Source organism: Cervus elaphus, chromosome 15 (assembly GCF_910594005.1).
Source record: "Cervus elaphus chromosome 15, mCerEla1.1, whole genome shotgun sequence".
In the NCBI taxonomy this organism is placed as follows: Eukaryota; Metazoa; Chordata; class Mammalia; order Artiodactyla; family Cervidae; genus Cervus; species Cervus elaphus.
Genome location: NC_057829.1, coordinates 6,217,103 through 6,244,868, shown reverse-complemented (window position 1 = coordinate 6,244,868; position 27,766 = coordinate 6,217,103). Strand labels below are relative to the sequence as shown.

General features: G+C 40.1%; 1 protein-coding gene across 4 annotated transcripts in view; it reads right to left on the bottom strand.

Moving 5' to 3' along the window:
* B3GALNT2 (beta-1,3-N-acetylgalactosaminyltransferase 2) overlaps positions 1-27,766 on the bottom strand; it is a 55,710-nt gene that overhangs the window by 18,230 nt on the left and 9,714 nt on the right. For 3 of the 4 annotated variants that reach the window (XR_006345237.1, XM_043924948.1, XM_043924949.1), the window contains exons 2-5: positions 24,659-24,806; positions 18,514-18,614; positions 14,201-14,394; positions 9,132-9,227 (exon numbers count right to left, since the gene is read on the bottom strand). Coding sequence is in view for 3 of the 4 variants with exons in the window: in XM_043924948.1 (XP_043780883.1) it covers positions 9,132-9,227; positions 14,201-14,394; positions 18,514-18,614; positions 24,659-24,806 (539 nt within the window). In the remaining variant the exon portion in view is untranslated. The remainder of the gene's footprint in view (positions 1-9,131; positions 9,228-14,200; positions 14,395-18,513; positions 18,615-24,658; positions 24,807-27,766) is intronic. The other variant, XM_043924950.1, reaches the window with a different exon arrangement.

Below are 27,766 nucleotides of genomic sequence, written 5' to 3'. Positions count from 1 at the left end.
AATGACATCATATTCTTTTAACTTTTCTATATTTTTGTCAGGTTTTCAACACTGAACAAGTATTACTTTCAAACATTTTCATATTTTTATAATCAGGAAAAGTTTTTTTTGTAACTAAACACATGTATAAAACTAAGTGAACTTGGGGTCCATCTTCTCTCAGACATGAGCCATTATTTAAACTTCTCAATGTCTACTATGTACCAGGCTGTGGGCTATGTATTTGAAGATTAGGAGAAAAAAAGAAATAGCCACATCTTTAAGCAAGCATAATATGCCATAACATGCTCAATAACAAAGGAAAGTCACTGTCTGGGGAGGTCAGACAGAACTTCAACGACTATGAGAGCTGAGCTACATCTTAAAGGAGTTTGAGTCCAGAAAAATAGGAAGGAGGCAGATAAAATAACAAATGAAAGGGGAGACTTGAAACAGCACTAGATAGTCAGAAAAATATTAAGCAGTGCACTACTGCTAAAGCACAAGGCTGAGGAAAGAGAATAAAAGACAGGCTGAGGTCAGCTCTGTCTGCTACAGCAGAGTCTGTTCTTTACCGAAGGCAGTGGGGCGCACAGACGGTTACAACAACAAGAGTGACACAATCGTATTTGCAGTTTTAGAAAGGTCACTCCAGTCTCAGAGAGGCAAGAGAGTGGAGGTTCGTACGGAGAGTGGTAACCGAGTTATTTCAAAAATCCAGGTGAGAATAAGCAAACACCTATCTTAGGAATTAAGACTGCTGAGAAACTCAAACTCACAAATAAATGTGAAGATATTCCATGATCATTGATTGGAAGAATTAAAAATGTTAAAATGTCAATACTGTTCAGTGCAATCCCTATCAAAATCCCAATAGCAATTCTCACAGAAATAAAACAAACAACCCTAAAGCTTGTAAGGACTCATGAAAGACCTTGAATAGCCAAAGCAATCTAGAGAAAGAAGAACAAAATTGGAGGCCTCACACTTCCTGATTTCAAACTATGTTACAAAGCTATAGTAATCAAAACAGTATAGTACTGGCATTAAAAACAGACACATAGCTCAATGGAACAGAATAGAGCTCAGAAATAAACCTACACATACACCGTCACTTAATTCACAACCAAGGGACTAAGAATATACAATGGGAAAAGGACAGTCTTTCTTTTTTTATTTGGTTAAATAACAAACACTGGTATGGATGAAGCACAAGCTGGAATCAAGATTGCCAGGAGAAATAGCAATAACCTCAGATATGCAGATGACACCACCCTTATGGCAGAGAGTGAAGAACTAAAGAGCCTCTTGATGAAAGTGAAAGAAGAGAATGGAAAAGTTGGCTTAAAGCTCAACATTCAGAAAACTAAGATCATGGCATCTGGTCCCATCACTTCATGGGAAATAGATGGAGAAACAATGGAAATAGTGAGAGACTTCATTTTTGGGGGCTCCAAAATCACTGCAGATGGTGACTGCAGCCATGAAACTAAAAGACGCTTACTACTTAGAAGGAAAGTTATGACCAACCTAAGCATATTAAAAAGCAGAGACATTACTTTGCCAACAAAGATCCGTCTAGTCAAGGCTATGGTTTTTCCAGTGGTCATGTATGGATGTGAGACTTGGACTATAAAGAAAGCTGAGCTCCGAAGAATTGATGCTTTTGAACTATGGTGTTGGAGAAGACTCTTGAGAGTCCCTGGGACTGCAAGGAGATCCAACCAGTCCATCATAAAGGAAATCAGTCCTGGGTGTTCACTGGAAGGACTGATGCTGAAGCTGAAACTCCAATACTTTGGCCACCTGATGTGAGGAACTGACTCATTTGAAAAGACCCTGATGTTGGGAAAGACTGAAGGTGGGAGGAGAAGGGGACAACAGAGGATGAGATGGTTGGATGGCATCACTGACTCGATCGACATGGGTTTGGGTGGACTCTGGGAGTTGGTGATGGACAGGGAGGCCTGGTGTGCTGAGGTCCATGGGGTCGCAAAGAGTCAGACATGACTGAGCGACTGAGCTGAACAAACATTTATTTCTCACAGTTCTGGAGGCTGGAAAGTCCAAAATCAAGTCACCAGCACATTAAGGTGTCTGATAAGAGCCAGCTTCCTGATTCATAGGTAGCTAAGACAGTCTTTTAAAAAAATGTTTAGGTCATGCCATGCAGCATGCATGCTTTTTGTTTCCTGACCAGGGACTGAACCTGTGCTCCCTGCATTGGGAGTGTGGAGTCTTAACCTCTGAAATCGGGAAGTGCCAAAAGGAATGGCATTGGGAAAACTGGACCGCTGACGCTGCACACAAAACTCAACCCCAAAAGGGTTAAACACTTGAACCTAAGACCTGACACCGTGAGACTCCTATAAGAAAACAGGCAGTAAGCTACTTGCCATCAGCCTTAGGTATGATTTTTTTAATTTGACACCAAAGCAAAGGCAAAAATAAACATGTAGGACTACATCCAACTAAAAAACTCTAGACAGCAAGGGAAACTATCAACAAAATAAAAAGACAACCTACCAAATGAGAGAAAGTATTTGCAAATCATAAAATATGTAAGAACCCACACACCTCTGTAGCCAAAAACCCAAAGAATCCAAATTAAAGAAAGGGCAGAGTATCTGACATTTTTCCAGAGAAGACATTCAAATGGCCAATAGGTACATGAAAAGGTGCTCAATATTACCAAATTATGAGGGAAATGCAAATCAGAATCACAGTAAAATATAACCTCATACATGTTAGAATGGCTAGTATCAAAGACAAAAAATAACAAGTGCTGCTGATGTGATGTGTAGAAAAGGGAATCCTTGGGTACTCTTGGTAGAAATGTAAATTGTTGCAACCATTGTGAAAAAAGGTTTGAACTATTATATGATCCAACAATTCCACTTCTGGGTACCTATTCAAAAGAAATGAAAATACTAACTTGAAAAGATGTATGTGCCCGCATGTTCACTGCAGCTTTATTTGTAACAGCTAAGACATGTAGGCAACCTAAGTGTTCATCAAGGGATGAATGGATAAAGAAGATAAGGTATTTATATACAATGGAATATTATTCAGCCATAAAAAAGAATAAGTCTTGTCATTTGCAACAACACGGATAAATCCCGAGGGCATTACGCTAAGTGAAATAAGTCAGACAGAAAAAGACAAATACTATCTCATTTATCTAAAACAAACAAAAACAACCAGAATTCATACACACACAGAATAGATGGGTGGCTGCTAGAGGTGGGGGGTAGGAGGTAGCTAAAATGGGTAAAGGTGATCAAGAGGTGCAAACTTCCAGTTACAAAAAAAGAAGTCTTGGGATGTAATGTACAGCACAGTGACTATAGTTAATAATGCCGTATTACATATTTAAAAGTTGCTAAGAGATTCTTGCCCTTGAAATCCCATGGACAGGGGAGCCTGGGGGGCTACAGTCCATGTCACAGAGTTGGACATGACTTAGTGACTAAACACCGAGGCAGATCTTAAAAGTTCTCATCACAAAAAAACTTTATAACTCTGTCTGGTCGCGGGTATTATCTAGACTTGCATTGATCATTTTGCAACATATATAACCATTGAATCATTATACTATATACTTTAATAAAATGAATGTCAGTTATATCTCGATTAAAAAATAAATTTAAAGAGACTGCCCTCTGAGTTGAACTAATTAAATCCTAATAGTAAAGAAAAAAATGTTCCTAGTAACTGGGAAGAGCTCTAAGGTTGAAGCTTAATTAGTAAAATCAATACCTTATAACACTAAAGGAAAGCTGGTTTCAGAGAGAATTCTGGCACTGCAGCTATGTCTAAGGGGAGAAAGATACAATAACTAGAAGATATGAAGCCTTCTGGTCACATCCCACTTGAATGAGAAAGTTCTCAAAAACACCCACCTCCCACTGCTGTAATCAAATTCAACGCCCAAACTAACAGTTCAGATTGTTTTTTAGGTGCCTTGACATACCAGGAAGAAGGTTCCCAGCTAGTGGCCTTAAGCATGCAAACCACTTTAATGTGCTAACACCCATTAAACATGAATCAACAGACACTCGGGTTTATACACTCTACAAGGTCAACGACAGGACCTGAAAGCTAAGTCCTAGACTCTTAACTATATGAGGCTGCTTTGGGTTAATCCTGAGTCTTTCTCCTGGAAACAACCACCTCTTCCCCTTGGAATATATCACGCTCTTATAAAACAGTGATAAAATTTGGAAGGACTGACACCAAATATGTTTCAGTTCAGTTCAGTTCACTCAGTCGTGTCCGACTCTTTGCGACCCCATGGACCACAGCACACCAGGCCTCCCTGTCCATCACTAACTCCTGGAGTTTACTCAAACTCATGTCCATTGAGTTGGTGATGCCATCCAATCATCTCATCCTCTGTCATCTCCTTCTCCTCCTGCCTTCAATCTTTACCAGCATCAGGGTCTTTTCAAATGAGTCAGCTCTTCGCATAGAGTTTCAGCTTCATCAGTCCTTCCAATGAACACCCAGGACTGATCTCCTTTAGGATGGACTGGTTGCATCTCCTTGCAGTCCAAGGGACTCTCAAGAGTCTTCTCCAACACCACAGTTCAAAAGCATCAATTCTTCCGTGCTCAGCTTTCTTTATAGAACGGTTCTATGAAGACCTACAAGACCTTTTAGAACTAACACCCAAAGAATGATATTCTTTTCATTATAGGGGAGTGGAATGCAAAAGTAGGAAGTCAAGAAACACCTGGAGTAACAGGCAAATTTGGCCTTGGAGTACAGAATGAAGCAGGGCAAAGGCTAATAGCATTTTGCCAAGAGAATGCACTGGTCATAGCAAACACCCTCTTCCAACAACACAAGAGAAGGCTCTACACATGGACATCACCAGATGGCAAACACTGAAATCAGACTGATTATATTCTTTGCAGCCAAAGATGGAGAAGCTCTATACAGTCAGCAAAAACAAGATGGGGAGCTGACTGTGGCTCAGATCATGAACTCCTAATTGCCAAATTCAGACTTAAATTGAAGAAAATGGGGAAAACCAAATATGTTTAGGATAAAGAATTGACAGGGCTTAGTGAATGCTTGGATATGAAAGCTGAGGATAAATTTCATGATTCTGGTTTGGATACCTGAAAAACAAAAGGAGATACTATGACCCAGGACTGAAAATACAGGAGGTGAGAATGGGTGGATGGAGATGCTATCACCACTAGAACACCCAGGGGAACTTCCAAGTGGAGGCGTTCAGCTGAAGTGCATACAGAGTTCATAAGAAATATGGGCTGCAGACAGTAACAAACAGGTGGTAACAGATGAAACTGCCTAGAAGAATGAATAAAATAAACAGAAGGCTGGATATCAGCTCTTAATGATTAATGTTTAAGAGGAAAAAAAATGAGGAATAGGGAAGAAGGACAGGGTCGGATCAAGCAGAACCAGAAGGATGTATATCATATTGGGTTGGCCAATATGTTCACTCTGGTTTTCCCAAAAGACGTTACGGAAAAACCCAGCAAACTTTTTGGCCCAACCCAACATAAGCTAAGAGAAAACGGCAGTCAACTCAGGTAAGGACTCAAAGTGTCCCCTGGAGGTAGCAATTAGGTCACCAGGAATCTTTGTGATTGTAGTTCCAAATGAACCATATCAAAGTAAAAAGCTATGGTAACCCCAAAAAGCTTCAGCTTGAAAATAGAAATCTGGCAAATATGACAAAGCAAGTAATTCTCTTGTCCAGTCCATTCGACTGACGCTTGGCACCTGACTGCTATTTCTCCCGCCTGGCGCCCAACTCCATCTTCCTCGACTGGGCCCCAGTATAAGATCCGTAATATTGAGCAGGGACTTCCCTGGTGGTCCAGTGGCTACGGCTCAGTGCTCCCGATGCAGGGGGGCCCAGGGTAAACCCTTGATCAGAGAACTAGATCCCGCAGGCCGAAACTAAGAGTTTGCATGTCGCAATGAAAGATCCTGCCTGATGCTGCAACTAAGACCTGGGGCGGCCAAATGAATAAATATTAAACATGTTAAATTGAGTAGTTACCATAAACACTCATTGGCTCAAAAAGTGATCCTGGTTCATTCACTCAACTTACAGAACCTGCCAGTTGTTTTGTTATGAGGGAAGGGAAGAGCTCTACCTTCTCCACCTCTCCTATACCTGCTCCATGTCACTGTTACATTTCTGTTCCCCACTTCTCTCAAACGCCTTCTTCCTACTCTCTGACACAAAGTAATCACTAAGCTAGGAATCTCTACAGATGTGTAACACCTTATTTATGACAATTCCCTGCTAAGATCAAGAAATTAAAGTAAAAGGTAGGGAGACTTCTGGTCTTGAGGTCTATTGGACTTGAGACTTGAGTCTTGAGACTATTGGACTTGAGGTCCAGTGGTTAAGAACCTGTGCTCCCAATCGGGGGCCTGGGTTCAATCCCTGGTCAGGAAACTAAGATTCCACATGCTGCACAGCATGACCCAAAACAAGTATCCCTTGAAAGCGCATATCAAATATGCAATTGCTTCTGAAAATAAAAACATAATTACAAAAGTAAAAGGTGGGAAAGAACAGCACAGTGCAGACTGTAAAAAAGAGCTCTCAAGTTCTCTCACCTGTAACATAAGTGAGCTATCTGCAACCCATGTGGTCCTTCTTCTGTGTCCTATTTCTAACTCATCATGCAAACCAACAGAGTAGCTTAAACATACACAGTATTTTTGCGCCTGTAACCATTAACAATTTCTTATGGCCTGCAGAGATGACTACCGCTGAAGAATTTCAACGTCCATAAAAAATAAGTATGTAAGTACCCATGATACTGACAATACTGTCTCTAGTGACTTGGGTTTAATGAACAGTCTTTTTATTGCAATTAGTTTCCAGGTTCAGGTGCACTACCAAGAGAAATATGAAATTAGAGAAATACTTTAAGAGGAACACACAGCAGTCTCTATTTAAATGTGCAACGCCCCCCGCCACTAAGAATTCTGCTTTAGTGAGTCACACAACAAAAATTCTGCAAGAACCCTGCTTATTAGCTGACAAGCCACACTGCTGACATGTTACTCCAGCAGACTGTGAAGTCTAGAGAGAATATGATGATGAACAAATTATCTACTTCTCCCTCGCAACTGGGATCAATGATCTGTTTTTCTTTGGTTATTCTCTGCTGATGATATATAGGCAAACCTACATCACTATCACTTTTTTCTGTGCAACTAAGTCCAACGAGGGCTTGATGCGGCAAAAATGAATATATACGTGAAATTAAACAGGCTTGCAATAAAACCAGGATTTTGTATAAAAGGAAAGTATTTTATTTTTTTAAAGTTTTTTATTTCAATAAGGCTAATAAGGCTATTTCAGGACATTTAAAAAACAGATATATAGAAGAAAATAAAATTCATCCAGACGAGATCGGGAGCGTTCAGGGTGGTATGGCCGTAGACACAACTGAGCGACTAAACAACAGCCCTCACCAGTACACAAGCTGCCTCAAGGGTAGGGATTGTTGTACTATGTCCTCAAGCAGACCCAGCGCTTGGCATACACTAAGTGCTCAAAAAATATTTTCTGAGTAAATGAGTTAACAGATCAAAGAATGACTTCCTTCAAAAACTGAAATCCGGCATTTCCCTGGTAGTACAGTGGTTTGGGTCCGTACTTCTAAGGCAAGTGATGTGGGTTTGCTCCCTGGTCAGCGAACTATGATCTTACATGCAGCAGAGCAACTAAGCCTGTGCCCTGCAGCTACTGAGGCCACACGCCACAGCTAGAGTCCCCACGCTGCAGTGAAAGACCGCGCATGATGCAACAGGGGTCCCCTGTGCTGCAACTAAGACCTGACCCAGACAAATTAACAAATATTTTTAAAAACTAAAAAAAATTAAGTTCTTGGTGAAAATGAACAATGTCTCAAAAAAATAAAAACTGAGATCCAACACTTGGCCAATCCTTAGTTGAACCACTATTCTTAATTAAGAGATACCTTTGATGGTGCATACTTCCTTTAAATAGGGAAAAAGTTCATATATGAATTTTAAAAAGGACACAAACAGGTACACTCATATAATGCTGATGACTATTCAAATGGATACAAACTGCTAAACTATTCTCCAAAAGAAAATCATACGCCTCAAAAATATGTAGAAATTTGAACCCACAATTCATCCTAAGAAAACAAGCAGTTTGGTACCCAAAAGAGAGTGTAATGATGTTCACTACAGTCTTTTTTATAACACTAAAAACTTGGAAATTTTTTCTGTTTCAGTTTTGTTTTTCTTTACATGTTTTTCAACAGAAGTTCACATATAGGTGAGATAAAGGAGCTCGCTTTGACTGTCATGGAATTAACATACACAGTTTGATTACCAGTACTCAGCTCCAAAGATCCGCAGCACATTATAAAATGCGTGACTTTGCTGTTGCTCAAGTGTGAACAGCACCCACGTGACCAGTGGCAGAAAAAGGCTCCCTGGTTAGCCAGCAGGGCTGGTCAATCATCCAGCTTCCACATCTTAACTCAGCTTTGGTGTCACTGGGTGAACACCGAAGTTGACAGACAGTGTCTGCCAGAGAGGACTGGGAAACTGAGCCCTGCACAGCGGTTCCAAAACACTCTGCTCAGAAAGACAGACTGGAATAGCCTGGAAAGGCTGAGGCTGGCAGCTAACGGTCTGTTCATGTCTAACTGTGTCGTACACAATGTGATACAGCCACATATGGGCTTAACTCCAGGGCTGATGAGGCCCTGGCAGCAGAGGAACAGTTACGGTTCCAACCTTGCCATTAGCCTGTCCGCACTTCCCTCCACCTCCTTGTTGTTTAGATAAGCAACCATGAACAGTATCAGTGTCTCTCTAACAACCACACCTACTACTGGCCTTTGTCACTAAGGCAGTCATGCAGGTTCCGCTGAAGCAGCCATGGTGACATGCAATGCTTCTCAAAGCGTGGTGGGGAACCTTTGGGGCGCCATGAAGCTCTCTGGTTGGTGGGAGGAATGCAGAGGGCTGCGGCTTAGTACACCCCTGCTGTAGTGGCATCTGTCATGCTGGAGAGCTGTCCTGGCGGGAGAGCATCAAAGGCCCGCCTCTAAGCACATCCCCAGGGCGTCACGGCCCACGGCAAGACCAGAGTCTCCCCGTTACAGTACCTCAGGTAAGATGAACTGCTCCACGGGTTTGTACCACAGCTTGTTCACCTGCACACCACAGCTCGGAGGGCTGAAGCGGGCAGTGAAGAGGGCCTCCTACAGGGTGGGTGGGGAGAAGACAAGGAGAAATACTTCACATCAGACGCAGCAAGTTTTCACACAGCGGACATTCTAAATTCTCAGTGGCCCCAACCATGGCTACTAACATTGAACTACTGTGGCGTAGACATCATTTGGGCTTTCCAGGGCAGTCATGGTTATTAAGTAAAGCTATTTAAGATCACCAAGGCTGTCATGAAGTTCTAAAACGCTAAATATAAGCCACATAATCTTAAAAAAATAAAAATGACACCTTGAAATAAGGAGCATCAAGGAAAATGTAAGGTGTTAAGTTAAGCCAACATAACTTAACTTAACTTAGTTAACTCCAACTTAGTAAACTTAACTCCAAAGGGTTAAGAATAAACTGAAAGATCATAGACTTCCACATAGAACAGAGGTACTCAGGAATCACCCTTCAAAAAGAACCTTTAGAAGAACAAACAGAAACAAAAATGGGAACATTAAAAAAAGACTGATTCTCATTGTGTCTATTGTTTTCTTTGGGTCCTTCCTTTTTGTTTTAGGCAAGAACATTTCCTTCTTCTCATAGCTATTCTTAGATACCAATTTGCTACAGGAGATGCTTCTGTTAAAGCTATCAAGACCATGCAGAAGTTCAGAATGAAGGGAGTTTAAATGAATTAAGCCTATTTCTTTCATCAACATCAGTCTATGGCAATGCAGTGGCAATACTTTATATACCGTGACTAACTGTGAACCCACTGCAGTCCACCAGATCTCAGTCTCTTTGGAGAGACTCTTTGGACTCTTTGGAGAGTCCTTAACCTCTCTTTGGGTAAAAAAATATGGCAACTAAAAATTAAATCAACATGATAAAAATATTGTACATCTGAATCAAACTACTTGAGTGACAACTCAAAAAGACTATAGGGGCTTCCCTGGTGGTTCAGTGGCTAAGACTCCATGCTCCCAGTGCTGGGGGTTCAGGTCTGATCCCTGGTCAGGGAACTAGATCCCACAGACTTCAATTAAGGCCCGGTGCAGCCAAATAGATAAAGAAATAAAAGAAGTTTAAAAAAAAAAAAACCCACTACATATACTAAGACAATTAATCATGAAAAAAATTCAGGATTGATCCTAATTTCTAGGTAAGGTTGACAGTGGAATTCAGAGTACTGCTCTTGCAGTTACCTATTTGAGCTTCAGTATCAATGCAACCTTTAACCACAATGATATATGAACTCCTATACTTAAGCAATAAAGCTCTCTTCACTAGAATCATAATGGCTGGAACCGTCATTAAGATTTGCTCCCTCTCTTATATTCATGTCATTAAACACATTTACAAACTAAACAAGTTCTTTAGAGGATGAAGGAATACAACAAACAAAAAATCTAATATTAAATTGATCTGGGTGTTTATTGGTGACTCTGACATTGTATGTTAATAACAATCAAACTTAACACACAAAAATTTTTTAAACATGCCTAAAAAAACTGTACAGTGTTCTGCTTCCAGTGACAACAAGCCAAGTCTCCTATAGATAACAATTACGAATAGCAGACAATACATTAAAAAAAAAGAAAAGATCTGAAGGCACTGGAACATACACAAAGGACACACACTGGCGGAAAAGCAATACCCAGAAGGTGAGAAAGTCACTGGATCTGCTTCCCCTATTTTTTTTTTAATGGCTCTCTGTCTGAGGCATACCTCAGGGGGCAAATAATTCTGAAATAAGAACTGCAGTCTTTCTGGTTGCAAATCAGAAGACAGAGTGGAGGCAAACACACTGGCTAACAAGTGAGGAAGAAGAACCCAGAAAGGAAAGGGTCACAGAGTTCTCAGTCCTTCCTACGAACCCTGTCCTAGACTGCGGCTGAGTCAGGAAATACACATTTGAAGCAGAATCTGAGCAGCCCATCTAAGTCCAAGAGAACCGACCAGAGACGTCAGCTGCTGCTCACCGCAAGGGAGAGAGGGTTCAGAATCTATGCCCAGCAATTTAACTGACAGCTAAAAGGAACAAACAAAGCAACTCTCCTCAAAGACTATAACAGGACCCACAATCCTACAATGAATTATTCACAGTATCTAGGATACAATCCAGTTACGCGATGTAAGATAAAACAGGAAAATGTTGCTGTATGCAAGAGAAAAGATGATAATCAACAAAGACAAGCCAAAATGACTCAAATTTAGTATAGCAGACCAGATTTTAAAGCAGTCATTAATACTCTAGCTCAAAGCCACAGAGAAAATATGCTCAACATGAATTTAGAAAAATAAGAAACTTACAAAAATGGGTTATTTTGGAGAAAAGGAAACTACACGTAACTGAAATCCCAGAAGGAACAGACAGAAATGGGGCTGGGAAAAAATTTTCTTTAGGAAAAAGAGCTGAAAGTTCTCTAAATTTGTTAAAAGACATAAATTCACAGGTTGAAGAAACTTGGCAAACCCTGAGCAGAATACACAGAGAAAAACCACACCAAGATATAACACAGCCAAACAGCATAAAACCAAGTATGTATAAGGAGAAAGTCTTTAAAGTAGCCAGGACGGCCTTCTCCTCTAACATACACTTAGCTGTTTAGAGCACAAATTACAATACTGTGTTGTGTGATTTATAGCATACATGGATATAAGGTATATGGCAATTAGAACAAAAAGATGGGGAACAGTAAATGGAATTATATAGTTGCAAGGTTCTTATATTTTACACAAAGGGGTACAATGCTAAAGAAGACTGAAAAAAGTTCAGGACATACATTGTAATTCTTATGTCAACCAGACTGACACAAAATAACACAAAGAGCTGTAGCTAAAAGGAAAATGCTATGCTAAGTCACTTCAGTCGTGTCCGACTCTGAGCGACCCCACAGACGGACCCTCCGTCCCTGGGATTCTCCAGGCAAGAACACTGGAGTGGGTTGCCATTTCCTTCTCCAATGCATGAAAGTGAAAAGTGAAAATGAGGTCACTCAGTCATGTCCGACTCTTAGTGACCCCATGGACTGCAGCCCACCAGGCTCCTCCGTCCATGGGATTTTCCAGGCAAGAGTACTGGAGTGGGCTGCCATTGCCTTCTCTGTAAAAGGAAAATAGAAATATTAAAATGGAATTCTAAAAAATACTCAACCCAAAAGAGGTAGAAAAGGAAGAAAAGAGAAACAAAAAACACAGGATAAACAGAAAACAAATAACAAAAAGAAAAACTGAAATCCAACCACTTTAGTAATTGCCTTAAGTGTAAATGGAATAAATAGCCCTTGTAAATAGCAGGGATTCTCAGACTGGATAAAAAGGAATACCTAACTATATGCTGCCCATAAGAAACACAATTTCCAGCCATATATAAAAGGGATTAATACATCATGATCAAGAAGAATAGCAAGTTGCTTTAATACTCCAAAGTTAATAAATGTAACTCAACCACAATAAAATAATAAAGGAGAAAAACCCCGGAAACATCCCTGTTGCCCATCAACAGAACAGATAAATACCATGTATTGTTGGAATACAACTCAGCAATTAAAAGAAGGAAGAGGAAAAATCTGCTGATACATACAATAACATGGATGAGTTTCAAAAACATCATGTTGAGTGAAAGCCTTACTCTGAAGAGTGCTTAGTATATGCTTCTATTTATAAATGAACTTCTACAATAGGCAACACTAGCCCGTGGTTTAAAAAAAAAAAGAAATGAGAACAGTGATTGCCTCTAGGGAATGGGGCAGGGTGACAGGAGGCTGGATTACAAAGGTTTATGTAGTTTATGCACATTACACTCTGTGATTTTTTCAAACCATAAACAAATATTAAAATCTAGTTAATGATAAGCACACTGAAGTGTTTAGGGCTGAAATATTACTGACGCCTGCGAGTTAATCTAAAACACACTTTTTTTTTTTTTGGCTGTGCTCTGCAGTGTGTGGGATCTTAGTTACCTGACCGGGGATGAAACCTGTGTGCCCTGCCTTGGAAGTGCACAGTCTTAGCAACTAGACCACCACTTTTTAGGAAAGTCCCTAAAATATACGTATTTTTTAAGATGATAGATGGATGAATGACTATAGATGTCATAAAGCAAATACGGCAAAATGTTAACTACTGTAGAATTTACTTGGTAGATATATGGCGTGTGTGCGTGCTTAGTCACTCCAGTCGTGTCTGACTCTCTGCGACCCCATGGACCATGGCCCGCCAGGCTCCTCTGTCCGTGGGATTCTCCAGGCAAGAATACTGGAGTGGGTTGCCATTTCCTTCTCCAGTGATAAAGTATGAAGTGAGTTGAAGTGGTGAGTGAAGTGAAGTCACTCAGTCGTGTCCGACTCTGTGACCCAGTGGACTGTAGCCTACCAGGCTCCTCCGTCCATGGGATTTTCCAGGCAAGAGTACTGGAATGGGTTGCCATTTCCTTCTCTGGATATATGGCACTCACTGTATAATTCTTTCAAGATTTTTATAGCTTAAAGTCCAGGGACAGATCTTTTCAAATATAATGCCTTGCTACACTCCTTCAGACAAACTCTGAACAAATCTGAGGAAACAAATGGGTTTCCTCAAATATCAGAAACAGTAACCCCAGCTGTCTTAAACTTTTATTTCCTCTATGCTCTTATTATAAAAAAGATCTGACGTATCTGTTAGCCTGTATTATGGTGATAGACTTTTAGGGTTGGAAGGAAGAGGCAATCATACTTGCTTACACCTACGAGTCCCAAATATTTAATAGTCATCAACAGCTTTTTAAATTCCTTAGGCTTTCAGGGATTTTAGGTTGGAAATTTCTAATCTGGTCCAACTCCTCCTTTCCCAGGTATAACATGTTTATTCATCAGTAGTCTCTTCTCAAACCAGCATTATGACACATTACACTACAATGTATCTAATCATAAGGGAAAACAGGTGGAAGTCTCCCAACCTAAGCACTGCCACAAGGAAAAAGCTGATGATTTTGAAAAATAAAAATGGGGAAAAGCATGTTCGAAGCAGTGCATACCTCCTGTTCTGCCTGATAAAGCTTGACAGTGATGTTCCTCTGGAAACCCACATCACTGGCATCGTAAAACACCCCGAGACTCGTAATAACGATTGGATAGAGAACCCGGAAGCTCACGCTGACAACTCGGTCCTCAGAAAGCCCTGATGAAGCGTCTTCCGAAAGACTGAATGCTTCAATCTCCTGATTTAGAACTAAGGAAGTAATAATGAGAAAAGGAGTTTTACACAATCAAACACAATCTTTTACTTTACCAATATGAAGTACGCTTGATAGCAAAATCTAGATTTGTTATATAATTCTTTCACAAATGGCAATACATTTTTTAAGTGCTTCAGAAATACTACTGCTTTCAGAAAGAAAAAAAAAAACTTTATTTTTTAACAACAAAATTTTCAGCCACATCTTAGCAAAATAATTATTAGAGGTACTTTAATAAACTTTTGCATATGCATATGTGCCTCTGTATGTATAAACACTATAGGGGAATATTAAAGGTTGGATAAATGGGGATATTAAATACAGTACTAACTGTAGTCATAAATAATGAGTACATTTAGTCTTGCTCTGCAAATTCCAAAAATCCTACTGCACGATGAGCAATTTCTGTGATGTTGGGCAGTTATCACCATACAGAAGTAACTGAAATCAATTCAAATAGCACCAAAAAATTCTAGCCATATAGTACTGACAAAGATAAACACATTAAACACAGCATTTCTGACCACCACCTATGTGCCACATACCATCAAATTTAATCTTTACAACTACCCTATGTGCTTGTGGCATTATCTCCAGTTTACAGATTCAGAAAATGAACTCCAGAGATGTATCTGATTAAGGTCACAGAAAGTGACAGAGCAGAAATCAAACCCATATCTACTGACTTCAGATTCAGGGCTCTTTCTATTTCCCCAGAGTCTAATCAATGACAAAAGCAGGCCTTTTGGGATAACCTTCTCAGCTACCATAAATGAATCAGGATAGACTACAGGAAATAGTTAATACGGCTGAAAATATCAATGCCAGCTTGAGAAATAATTTGAAAACTTATTTTAAAAGATTATTCTACATTCTTTGTATGTTTTAGAGCTATGATTTTCCAACTCTGCAGGTCACACAGTCCCTGATACAGGTTCCATTAGTTAAAAACATTTGCATTGTTTATAAAATATTTTATAAACATATTTATTCATATTTATAAAACATACATGCATTGTCAGTCAATGTATTCAATATTAATTAAGGTTACATTTTATTTTCAGATAAGCTGAAATTCCGTTTCCTTCCCACACTCCAGAGGATCATTTGGATCCCTACCTTAGAGTTCCTAGTGTGCTATTTTATGCTTAGTAGGTGCTCAATAAAATATGACTAAGTGGAATTGTTGGCTCCTGCTGCTGCTGCTAAGTCACTTCAGTCGTGTTGGCTCCTACCCACTTACAAACATGAGCAGGTGGGAAAAAAGGAGGGTACAGATTTTGTCATGGGTTGGGGCAAGCACTGGCCAGAGAGTCTAGACTCCAAATACACTAGACAGTAACAAAAATTTTTTTCTTTAATATTTTCAGTAAACAGGACATCCAAAGTGAAGCACATCTATTAAATTTAAAGATTATAACATACATATATTTATAAAATATACACATATTGTCAGTCAAGACATTCAATATTTAATAAAAATTACATTTTATTTTTGGATAAACAAAGTGTTTTCTTCCCACATTTACCCAAATGATCCGTTAGCCTGTGGGAAGAAAATAGAATTTCTGTTTATCTGAAAATAAAATGTAATCTTAATACTGAATATACTGACAATATGTATATATTTTATAAATGAGAATGTGTAAATAAAATTATAACCATCTAGAAAAATTATTTTCTATCTAAAACAAATGTACCTTGAACTTCAAGCCACCTGGACACAGGATAGCCTGCTGCTTTGATAATCCTATTAATCAAACTTCTACACATCCAGGGTATTATGAAGATTAATGTTCATGATGACTTTAAGGTACTGAAATAAATCTAAATGCCATTTAAATCAAAGCGATAAAATCAGATTCTGAAAAACTAATTTAGCTATACCTATTTTTACAAATTGGTAACCTATATATTACATACGTGAAAATTTTCTATTAATGAAAATCTCCACTCCTTTACTATTAATGAATAATAGCACTTGAAATAATAGAAAGTCTGGTTAAAGGTGTCTTTAAATTTGGCTTGGTCTGGATTTGAATTTCAAACCTAATCTGTTCTCTTACATCATCAGTAATACAATATTTTGTTAGGTTCATGGTCCCTTTGGGCCCTCAGTGAAAGTTAAAGGACCCTCTCCCCAGGAAAACACAATTATACATAAAACTTTACTTACAATGTTAACTAAATTCATAGACATCCTAAGTAAGAAACCTCTGTTTTACAATACAGACCTGAAAATATGGTCCAATTTATTTGAAAAGCTGATTACAACCCAATTTTATAAAAAGGTGGGTTTTAAAAACATAACAGTATTAAACACTGAACATATCCCAGAACTAAATACTTCATATGTATCAACTTATTTCATGCTCAAGTCAGTCCTGATACTGACAGTATAACACTTTTACCTCCAGTCTACAGATCAGGACACTGAGGTTGCAAGTGGTAAATAACTGTTTGAAGGTCATACAGCTAGGAAATGGCACAGCCTCGATTTAAAGCCAGGAAGCCTGACTCCAGAGCCCTTACTCCTGACCATTACTGTGCTGCTACCTACACAAGCAAGGTGCACGTAATTATACACACATGACAGCTCTTAAAACACCTGAAGTCATAACCAGTAGATTCAAGATGTGGGGAACTTTCATCTCCCTCAGAACCAGAGCTGAACATAATAGGAAATGCTAATAAATAAAGGTATAAAGTTATCACCTTCCTAAAATTGCTTCCCTGGCAACAGAGAGAACCTAATTAGGACCACCTGTCTTTAATCTCATCAGAGCTCCCACAAATTTTTAACTCTAAGGAATAAAAAAATATTATTGTTTTCTTTTCTTTTTTTTTTTTTACTATTTGTTTCTTTTGTAGCTTAGGCAATAGTTCTTAGAGAAAGGTGATTCATAAGATCTGTATCAAGGCTATTATAAATCAACAGGCTGGTGAAATCAGCAGTTTTCTGTAAGTTCAAACTTTTCTAACTCAGGATTTATCTACACACAAGGAATTTCGAAATGCGTGGGAACCATACTGAAAAATAAACTCTCCTGGATCCTAAAATCATATATATATTCATAAGGAATCTTCACAGATGCGCAAGGTGGTTAGTCTGTCAGAAAGGATGAAAGATAAATTTCGATGAAAGTTTGATTTTAGTCTGCCAAAAACAGACTGCCATACTATTCATCTCAACAACTCTTCTTAACATCAAATTTGTACGGTAGTTCCCCCCGCCCCCCCGCCGCCCCTTAACTGCAGTTCCGCTTTCCCAAGTTTTCAGTTATCTACATTTAACTACGGTCCAAAAACATTAAATGAAAAATTCCAGAAATAATTCGCGAGCTTTAAACTGCGGGCCCTTCTGAGCAGCATGATGAAATTCTGAGCCATCAGGCTTGGTCCTGCCTGGTATGTGATCATCCCTCTGTCCAGCACACCCCACCCATTAGTCACTCCGCAGCCGTCTGGGTTATCTGATCAACCATCCACGCATTGCAGTGCTTGTGTTCAGGGGACCCTTGTTTTATGTAAATAAGGCCTCCAAGGGCAAGAGTGGTGATGCTGGCAACTCAGATGTGCCGAACAGAAGCCAGAGCAGAAGTGCTTCCTTTAAGGGAAAGAGTGAAAGCTCTCCACTGAATAAGGGAAGAAAAAAACGTCATAGTTGAAGTTGCTTAAGATCTACCATAAGAACAATAGTCTATCTGTGAAACTGTGAAGAAGGAAAAAGAAATCTGTGTTAATTTTGCTGTCACAATTCAAACTGCCAAAGTTACGGCCATGTGTGGTCAGTGCTTAGTTATATGGAAAAAGCATTAAATTTGCACAGTAAGATACTCTGGGAGACAGATCATACTCACGTAACTTTTATTATAGTATGCTGTTATAACTGTTCTGTTACTACTTACTGTTGTTAACCTCTTACTGTGCTTAATTCATAAATTAAACTGTATCACAGGTATGGATGAACAGGGAAAAACAGCACACATAGGATTTGGTTCTATGCAAGATTTCAGGCATCCATGGGCTGGGGGGAGGTCATGGAATGTATCACCCGTGGGTAAGGGAGGACCACTGTATACAGCAATGGTAGGGCTGAGGAAAAGACTTACCTGGATTCGTGATGTTGAGTAGTTTGCAGGAATAAGGATCCTCCCTGTCCTCCACGGGCACATTGCAGCCATGAGCACCTATTATGAACTTCACAAGGACACTGAGAGATGTGTTAGCATTAACATCAGTTACTGATCTTCACCTCGCACATGCATGCTTCTTCACGCCCATTTCAGAGCTTTTACTTTGAGACAACTTGTATTTATTAGGATTAATTCTAACTTTATTCTTCTGGTCTAGCAAAAAGGGGGAACAGGCAAATCAGAAGTTGCTAACTGCCAAGCGACTGACGTGGAAGCCCTCTACCACAGGACTATGTTAGAGCAAGCCAGGCAACCAGCACACATTCAGGCCATATAACTGCAAGCCATGGTAAAGACAACTTCTCATGCCCACACCTAAAAACTTGTCTCTATCAGTACGCTTCTTCACTCACTTCCTTCTCTTTCAGAAAGTGTTCCTTTTACTCAAGAGTAGCCTTTCTAGGCCATGGCAGGGAACACGGATTCGATCCCTGGTCCAATAAGATCCCACATGAGTCGCAACAAGAGAAGCCAACGCAATGAGATGCCTGTGCACCACAACTAGAAATTAGCTCCTGCTCACCACAACTAGAGAAAGCCCACGTGCAGCAACAAAGACCCAGCACCGCCAAAAAATAAATAAATTAAAAAAAATAATAATAAAAGCAGTCTTTCTATCCCAGGAGAGGACTTCTCCTCTCTGAGATCTTGCTTCACTAGCCACCTGTAACCCACGGTTCCTTCCCTACACATAATAAATATAATGAAGTCCTGACGTTAATCTTTATCCACCTTCCTTCCCTCCGTGTCCCCATCCTTTCTTTCCTTTACAGTGAAGTCCTATAAGGGAATAACTAAAATTGCAGACTCTGGTTTTCCCTTCTCATTTTATACCACAAAAATTTTAGTTTCAGCATGCACCACTCCCACAGAGATGTCTACTACGAGTAGAACTAGCGACCTGCTGCTCGATCCACACTCCTTACCCCCCCCTACTTGGCCTTCCTGGGCCTGGACGGGGCAGGTCTCCTTAGAGAGGTCTCCTCCTTTTTCCCGTGGCCCTGCTAGGTGGCTCCCCAGCTCTCCCAGCCCAGCCTGTCCACCGCGTGGACCTCACCCCAGGGCTTTGCCCATGGACCACTTCTTACTCAACTCTTTTTCCTTGCTCTCTTTGGACATTTTTTTCTGGCCTCGTCACACAGCATTTGGGATTTTAATTCCCCGACTAGGGATCAAACCCAAGCCCTCCGTAGTGGAAGCGTAAAGTCTTAACTACTGCACCACCAGGGAAGTCCCTCCCTGGACAATATTTATTCCTAAGGCTTCAACCAGCCTGGGAGTGATTCCTGAATTAGCATCTCTAGCTTGGACCCATCTTCTAAGGAAGAGATTCACAAATTCATCGTACATTTTCAGCTAGACGGCCCACAAACAGCTGTGTGCTACAGCCTGTTCCCATTGTACCATGAGGGCCAACTGTAAAATTTTCAAGAATTTTGTGAGCTGGTTATTAAGCACAGATTTTACTAAAAATTAAATTATATAAAGTTACAATTAAATACATTATATTAAGAACAAATGAAACCAATGCTCAGATTCATCATGTCTTCACTGTCTCACTATCACCTCTGCTCCTGAGGTCATGCCTATCTGCTGTACCTGTGTGGCGGGGGTATTACGATGCTGTGCCGCTGCTTACCTTCCCCAAGTCTGTGTCTAGAGACATACATAGCTTGGAACTGGCCACAGTGGTAATATTTACACCATGGAAACTGGCACGCACTACAAATAAAGGTTTGATTTATTGTTCTGTTGACTGTCCAGAGTTAAAGTGATGGAGAAAATGTTAGTAATGCAGATTACACTTAAAACTTGTGGATACACGTATAACTGATTCACTTTGCTGTATAACAGAGTAACACTACATTGTAAATCAACTATACTCCCAATAAAGATTCAGTTCAGTTGCTCAGTTGTGTCCAATGCTTTGCAACCCCATGGACTAAAGCATGCCAGGCTTCTTTGACCATCACCAACTCCCGGAGCTTGCTCAAACTCATGTCCATCGAGTCAGTGATGTCATCCAACCATCTCATCCTCCAAGATAAAATAAAAAGCCTCAAAAAAAAAAAAAACAAAACCACACACAGAAAACTTGTGGCCATTCCACAGTGAACAGTACAAAAAATTGAGGAAATAATCTTCCATTGTTCAAAATGTATGATCTGATTCAGCAAAGAGGTCACTCACTTCATTGACTCAGAGTTTTGTCACATACCATAGTTGCCATTTTAGTTTTACACTTTAAATATTCATGTCAGAATTATACTCTTGTCAACTGCAGCAACAAGCTGGTTACAGATACAAAAGTCTAGCAAATGATGAAAACACTCTGAGAATCAACTGGCTATATGAAGTCAGAGACTTTCATAAACATTAGTTTCTGTCAATGATATGCTACACAGCCTTTGTGTCAGTAAAATTTATAACAAACATATACATACAAATAAGCATGCTTTTCTTCAGACAGCCGGTGGATAAACATTTAACAGCACACCCCTGACTGCAGGTACCTCAAACTCAACCAGTCTACACCTGAGCTCCTTTCTCATGAAACCTGCTCCTCGCAACTAGTACTCTTTGTCTCGATGGATGATTTCATTATTCTCCAAGTTAGAAAGCTAGCAATTATCCTAGCATTCTCCTTCTCTTTCTACATTCCATAGCCTTATTTTCTTAAAAAGTCACCACTTTAGCTCAGCCCTTAGCAGTCCTTGTCTAAATGGGTCTCCCCCACCCCCGAACTCTCAACACACTGGCTGCTGCCCACCTCTCAGTTATAAGCCCTCCCTCCTCCCCTTTTTACATGATATTCACTCTCTCTGCCCCTCTTTCCCTCCCCAGTGCTCTCTCTCACACTCATTCACAAACACATACACCCCCTCCTCCATAATCTCTGCATGCCAGCGTTACAGAACCACACAGAAATGTACGGAGTTTCCCAAACACTCCAAGCTACTCTACATTTACTTACATCACAGCACACATAACATTTTATTATACTACTACATCTCTTTCCTTCTACTAAACTCCAAGCCCCCATAAAGACTCGGGCTAGACTGGATTTATCTATACACAGCACGCCACCTCCACACAGGGTAATAAACACTTGAGAAATTGACAATTTACAGCTTCACTACAAAGGTTTTTAATTAAATAGGGTCCTTGAAATGTATGTGGAGTCTGGCTCCTTCAGCAAAATACAAGATTTGAAAGTAAGCCATAACCACAGAAACGCAAAGGCTTTCTTTTACTAACAGCCAATTATGCCAGAATCCTTTTTACAAACTAGGATATAGTTGTTTAGAATAAAGGTATAAACAGAAATGAACAAATGTGCTAAATTATCGCAGATATTTACCGAATTTAAGCTACCCTAGTCTTACCAGGTCCACAAAATTACTCTGCCCCAGGAAAAAGCATTTAGCTAATATCTATTTTTATATAGATATCCCATCATTTTAATAAAACAAATCACCAAGCTTACTTAATTTAAAGCACTAATGCTATGATATCAAATAAACTATTGATGAGAGCCTGAATGTTAAACCTACTCATTATATGTAGCTCTCAATCATCCCCTCAATAGTAGCTGAGTGTCTTATTCTGCCAAGTTAGGTTCCAGGTGCTGGAAATACACCAGTGAAAAAAGCTGATGCCCCTATGCTCATAAAACATAGTCTAGTGGGGCAAGACAAAATTTGTAAATATACAGCTAAGTATAATAAACATGCCAGCTTGTAATATGTATTATAAAAAAAAATTAAGTCCAGTAAGTGAGGACAGAGCTGGAATGGACTGTTTAACACGGCACGGCCTGCTGAGGTGACCTCTAAGCAGAGGCCTGAAGACAGTGAGGCAGTGAGCCACGAGGACGTGCAGCGGAAGAACGGCACCGACGGGCATGGCAAGTGCAAAGGCCCTGAGGCAGGAGCACATTTAAGGTATTCAAGACAGTAATGTGCCCAGTGCAGGGGGAGCAGACACAGACAAGGCCAAAGGCCACAACAGAGGCCTGGGACTTCACTCTGAGCAAGAAGAGAAGTTAGCGGAGGCGCATGAGCAGAAAATTGGCATAATTTGACTATTTTTAAAAGGCTCACTCTAGCTACAGTCTGGAAAATAGAACATAAAGGATCAAAGGTGGAAGCAGAAAAGTTCAGACACAGAGGCTCCTGCAATAACCTAGGTGAGGGGTGATGGTGGCCTGGACCAGTGTAGTGGTTCTGACGGCAGTGGTACAGGTGGGGAGAGGCTGGGTTCCAGATTTGATGGAAAGGAAACACTGAGAAGATACGCTAGTAGACTGGATGTGGGTCAAGATAACACTGTACTATGAATTGCAAAAACCTATTTTTCTGATGCTTCGACATTCCCACCAACAGGCTGTGCGCATCCTGCCCAGATGACCAGGTACACTCGGGTGACGAGGTTGGTCCTGCCACCAATTCGCCCTCTTGCCACCCCCGACCCCAACAGTGACCTACTGACATTCAAACCCAGCAATGAAACGCCCTCACGCCTTTTGCTTGTACTCTCCTCCCTGACCCCAAATAAAGGCGCCTGCTGCTGGGTCCTCCCTCTCTCTTGGCTCCCCACCTGCTTGGGTGAGTCCATTCCCTGGACGCTCCTCCTACATGGTTCCCTGCATTGGGGTGTTGGACCTCTCTCTCTAAGACCTGTGAGCATAATAAATCCTTTCATTTCCGATGCCTCAGGAAATTCCCAGTGTAATTTCCACAGCTGTATTGGAATGATCCTTAAAGACCCCACAAGGGAGACTTACGCCTCCATTCACAACATAAACACCAAAGTTTTTGGTCTGAGAAACTGGGAGAGAGGGGTCATTATTTTCTGAGCTGGGAAAGGCAATCAGAAGTGCAGGTTTCCAAGGTGGTTCTATAGCAGTGATGATTCCGAGGCCCTTCTATTAGCATTTTGATCATGAACTAGAGACACCTGTCTTGAAAAGAAATGGAAGCTGCTGTGAGTAAGATAGGAAATCTATGAATGTCACTACCGGTGATGAGAAAATTCACAACCACAGCTCCCTGGTAGAGCTGCTCGGTCACACGCATGCCAGCTGCGTGCGATCCTGAGGGCCTTCTCTGCTTCTCACTGACGAGAAGTCACCAGGAGTCCAGGCTTCTCTGCCTCTCCTTCACTAGCCCCTCACTGTACAACCTTCAGAGGCTGCTTTCCCTGAGAAGACTCAAAGACCTTGGGCTCCTAACCAATTACTGAGCCATCTAATGCCAACACGTGACATGCTGGTACTTCCCTGACGGTCCAGTGGTCCAAGAATCCGCCTTGCATTGGAAGGCGCTCGGGTTCGATGCCTGGTTGGGGAACGAAGATCCCACACGCCATGGGGCAACTAAACTAAACTGTGCACCACAACGAGAGAACCTGCACACTGCAACAAAAGACCCTGCGTAATGCAACTAAGACCCAACAGCCAAATAAGTAAATATTTAAAAAAACAGATATAGCAACTGTACTCCAATATAAAATGAAATAAAAAAAAATGCAACATGTGACGTGCTATCAAAGCTCAAGTCTGGAAGGGTGGCTGAGAAAAAAAGAGGATGGCAAACTATACAAATTGTAGACCACACACAACTCAACACCACCGCAGAACAGAATAAACTAAGTGCATCTCTGTGAAGTCAGTCAAAAGCATATTTAGACACAAATTCATCTAATAGAAAACTACTCTGAAACAGAACCTTTTAAGGACTAGTCTTCTAAATAAAAGCAAAAAACCCCCAAAGCCAATAAACAAAAAGCAAACAAACTAACCAAACTAGGTATCTATAAAAACTAGGTATGTGAACCACTAAATATGGAATATAATCCTCTCCAACTATCTTTTGGCCTAAAATCCTGGTTAAGTTTACTTTTGGGGCTCAACTATGTGGAGAAAAAGCAAAATGGGATAGTCCTCTCTCCCGGGAAAAAGAGGCCACATATCTGAATTAATAGCTCTGACTATCCAAGAAGAGGTTTTTCAGAACACTTACTCAATACGGCAGGCAAGGTGTGAACTCAAGAAACCTACCGTTGACTTAACGCTGGATGTTGTATTAAATGCTTCAGCCAGGTGCTTCTTATCACATTGCGAAGTTGATGGTTATTGCGGGCTGACAGCACACCAACCACCACGTCATAGTGATTAGCTTTCCACTGAGGAAATAAGGCCAACTGATCTAGAAATAAGCAACAATAAGCTGAAATGTCATGTCTCAATTACTGTTAAGTCCAACATGTAGCATACAAATGTTTATTACAAATAATATAAATATATGTTGATGCTTGTAAAAAAAAAAAAAGACAAAGAAATACAAAGAAAAACATTTTTAAAGCACTCGTAAACTCACCATGATATCCGCTGCTAACATTTTGGTGTAGCCTTTGTGTTTCCATACCTATACATGTATTTGTGCTCACACTGTATGTATGTAGGGCTTCCCTGGCAGCTCAGCTGGTAAAGAATCTGCCTGCAATGCAGGAGACCTGGGTTCGATCCCTGGGTCAGGAAGATCCCCTGGAGAAGGGATTGGCTACCCACTCCAGTATTCATGCGCTTCCCTGGCAGCTCAGCTGGTAAAGAATCCGCCTGCAATGCAGGAGACCCAGGTTCGATCCCTGGGTTCAGAAGATCCCCAGGAGGAGGGCATAGCAACCTACTCCAGTATTCTTGCCTGGAGAATCCCATGGACAGAGGAGCTGGTGGGCTACAGTCTGTGGGGTCACAGAAGAGTCGGACACGACTGAGCCCCTAAGCACAGCACAGCACGTGTGTAAATTCTTAAAAACAAGTGAGATGTTTCTCATGAGAATCAGTTCAGAAGGTCAATATGGCATAAACCGCACAACAGCAAGCAGCAAGAGCCAATTAAGCTACGGTCAGAATCCTGGCTCTTTAGCTATAAAAGTTATTTAACTTCTTATGCTTTAGTTTCCTTAAGCAGGAATGGGTGTACTAATACTTCTCACACAGCTGTTGTAAAAATTAAACGAGAGAATGTGTATAAAGGTCCTGCTTTGGTACCAGGCAAACCGCAGCAATCAAGCAACTAACAACAGGTGTGCTTCCAAAGGTGCAGCCACACATGAACATTGGTGACTAAGTGTGGGAGATACAGTTGAAGGACTACCATGCTGGAAAGAATCAGAACCCTTATTTATGCCAATAAATTCTACAGGCAGCAAACATTTATCACTTAATAGTCTAAAGAACGAAGAGGGGAAATAACATTTCTTTTTTTCTTTTACTTTTTGGCTGCACCACAGAGCAAATGGGATCTTCCTTGACCAAGGATTGAACCCACACCCCCTACAATGGAAGTCAGGAATCCTAACCACTGGACTGCCAGGGAAGTCCCTGAAATGCTTCTAGTTTGAAAAAAAAAAAAATCAAGTGACAAGTCTTTTTTTTTTACTGTCATATTTATGACTCATTTTCTATTGTCATTTAATGGACAAGATTACATTTTAAAAATCTGTCCTCAGAAAAAGATAGAAAGATATTTTGTCCCTATTTATCATCAGCAGTTTCAAAGCTTGTAAGCTAAAAGCCTATATATAGCTCTGATTAGGGATCCCATCTCATCTTTCTCCAGTGGTGAAAACTGATCCAAAATGTGTTCAAAAATAAATCATTGAAGGCCAGAGAGTGTTACTATACTAAACACAATGTTTTATATCCTATAGGATCTAGTTATTCAAAAGACAACAAAACTATGTTACTTCTTCAAGGGAGAATGATTTAAATGCTTATGTAAAATTAGCAATGACAACCCATTCCCTCCTCCTCCTTTATCAGAGAAATACTGGTAGTAAGTACATTTTATCGACAGCAGTGAGGCAAATGCAGTCATCCACACATAACTGACTGATTCTATAGCTGATATGCTGCACAGTATCAGTAAGAAGCTATTCAAATCCTTGTGCCTCAGTTTCCTAATCAGAGAAAACTGACACCAAAAAGCCTTTAGATGCTCTGTTTCATCTGTTTCAAAATGTCTTCTCAAAAGATTAAAAAGCTTTAAAAGATTAGAGGAAAAATTAAATGTATCCCAAATGCCTATCATTGACATCATGAGAAAACAAAGCTGCTGCACAAAAATTTCAACATAACTGAAACATCTCTTTAAATGCCAAACACCACTACCTTATTTTGGATCAGTAATCAAAATAGATCTTTTATTGATGGATTACATGAGGCATAATTCAACCTTTTCTTGGTAACAAAATCTCCTTAAAATTGTTCTCAAATCTCTCTTTCTCGACATTAATTCTAGCTGAAGCATCAACTCAGTTCCTTATCTTTCACTTGGACCTACAAGGGTATCCTAATGGTTTCACCCAGACCTCTTGAGATTTTTCTAAAAATAAACAAACAGACGCGAAGATAACCATGTGGTATGTGAAAATCTCACAGATTATCACTGTAAAGTACTTTTTGATCTTATTTCACCTCTCTCTGCCACTGCCAATCCTCTCTGCTTCTAATCCATGTCTAAGTTGCTTCTATTGAACTGTGTAACTTCATATACATTTCTCTTTTTCTTGCAGAAGAGAAGTACACGGCAGATTTTGGCCTTTAGAGAACTTCTACTTCCAGGAAAACAGTTTTCTAAAGACTCAACCGAAAAACTGTTACAACTAATTAACAAATTCAGTAAGATTACAGGATATATAATATACGAAAGTCAACTGTATTTCTATTCAATATCAAACTATCAGAAAGAGAAATTAAGAAAACAAACCCAATTTTAATTGCATCAAAAAGAATAAAATACCTAGGAATAAATTTAACCAAGGTGGCAAAAGATCTGTACACTGAAAAGTATAAGATATTAATGAAATCAACTGAAAAACATAAAACCAAAAGATATCCCATGCTAATGGATCAGAAGCATTAGTACTGTTAAGATGTCCATACTAGCTAAAGCAATCAACAGATTCAGTGCAATCTCTATTAAAATGTCAAGGACATTTTTTCACAGAAACAGAAAAAAAAATCCTAAAATTTGTATGGAACCACAAAGACCTTGAATAGCCAAAGCAACCTAGAGAAAGAAGAATGATGCTGGAAACACCATACTGCCTGGTTTCAAACCGTATTATAAAGCTACGGGAATCAACACAGTACAGTACTGGC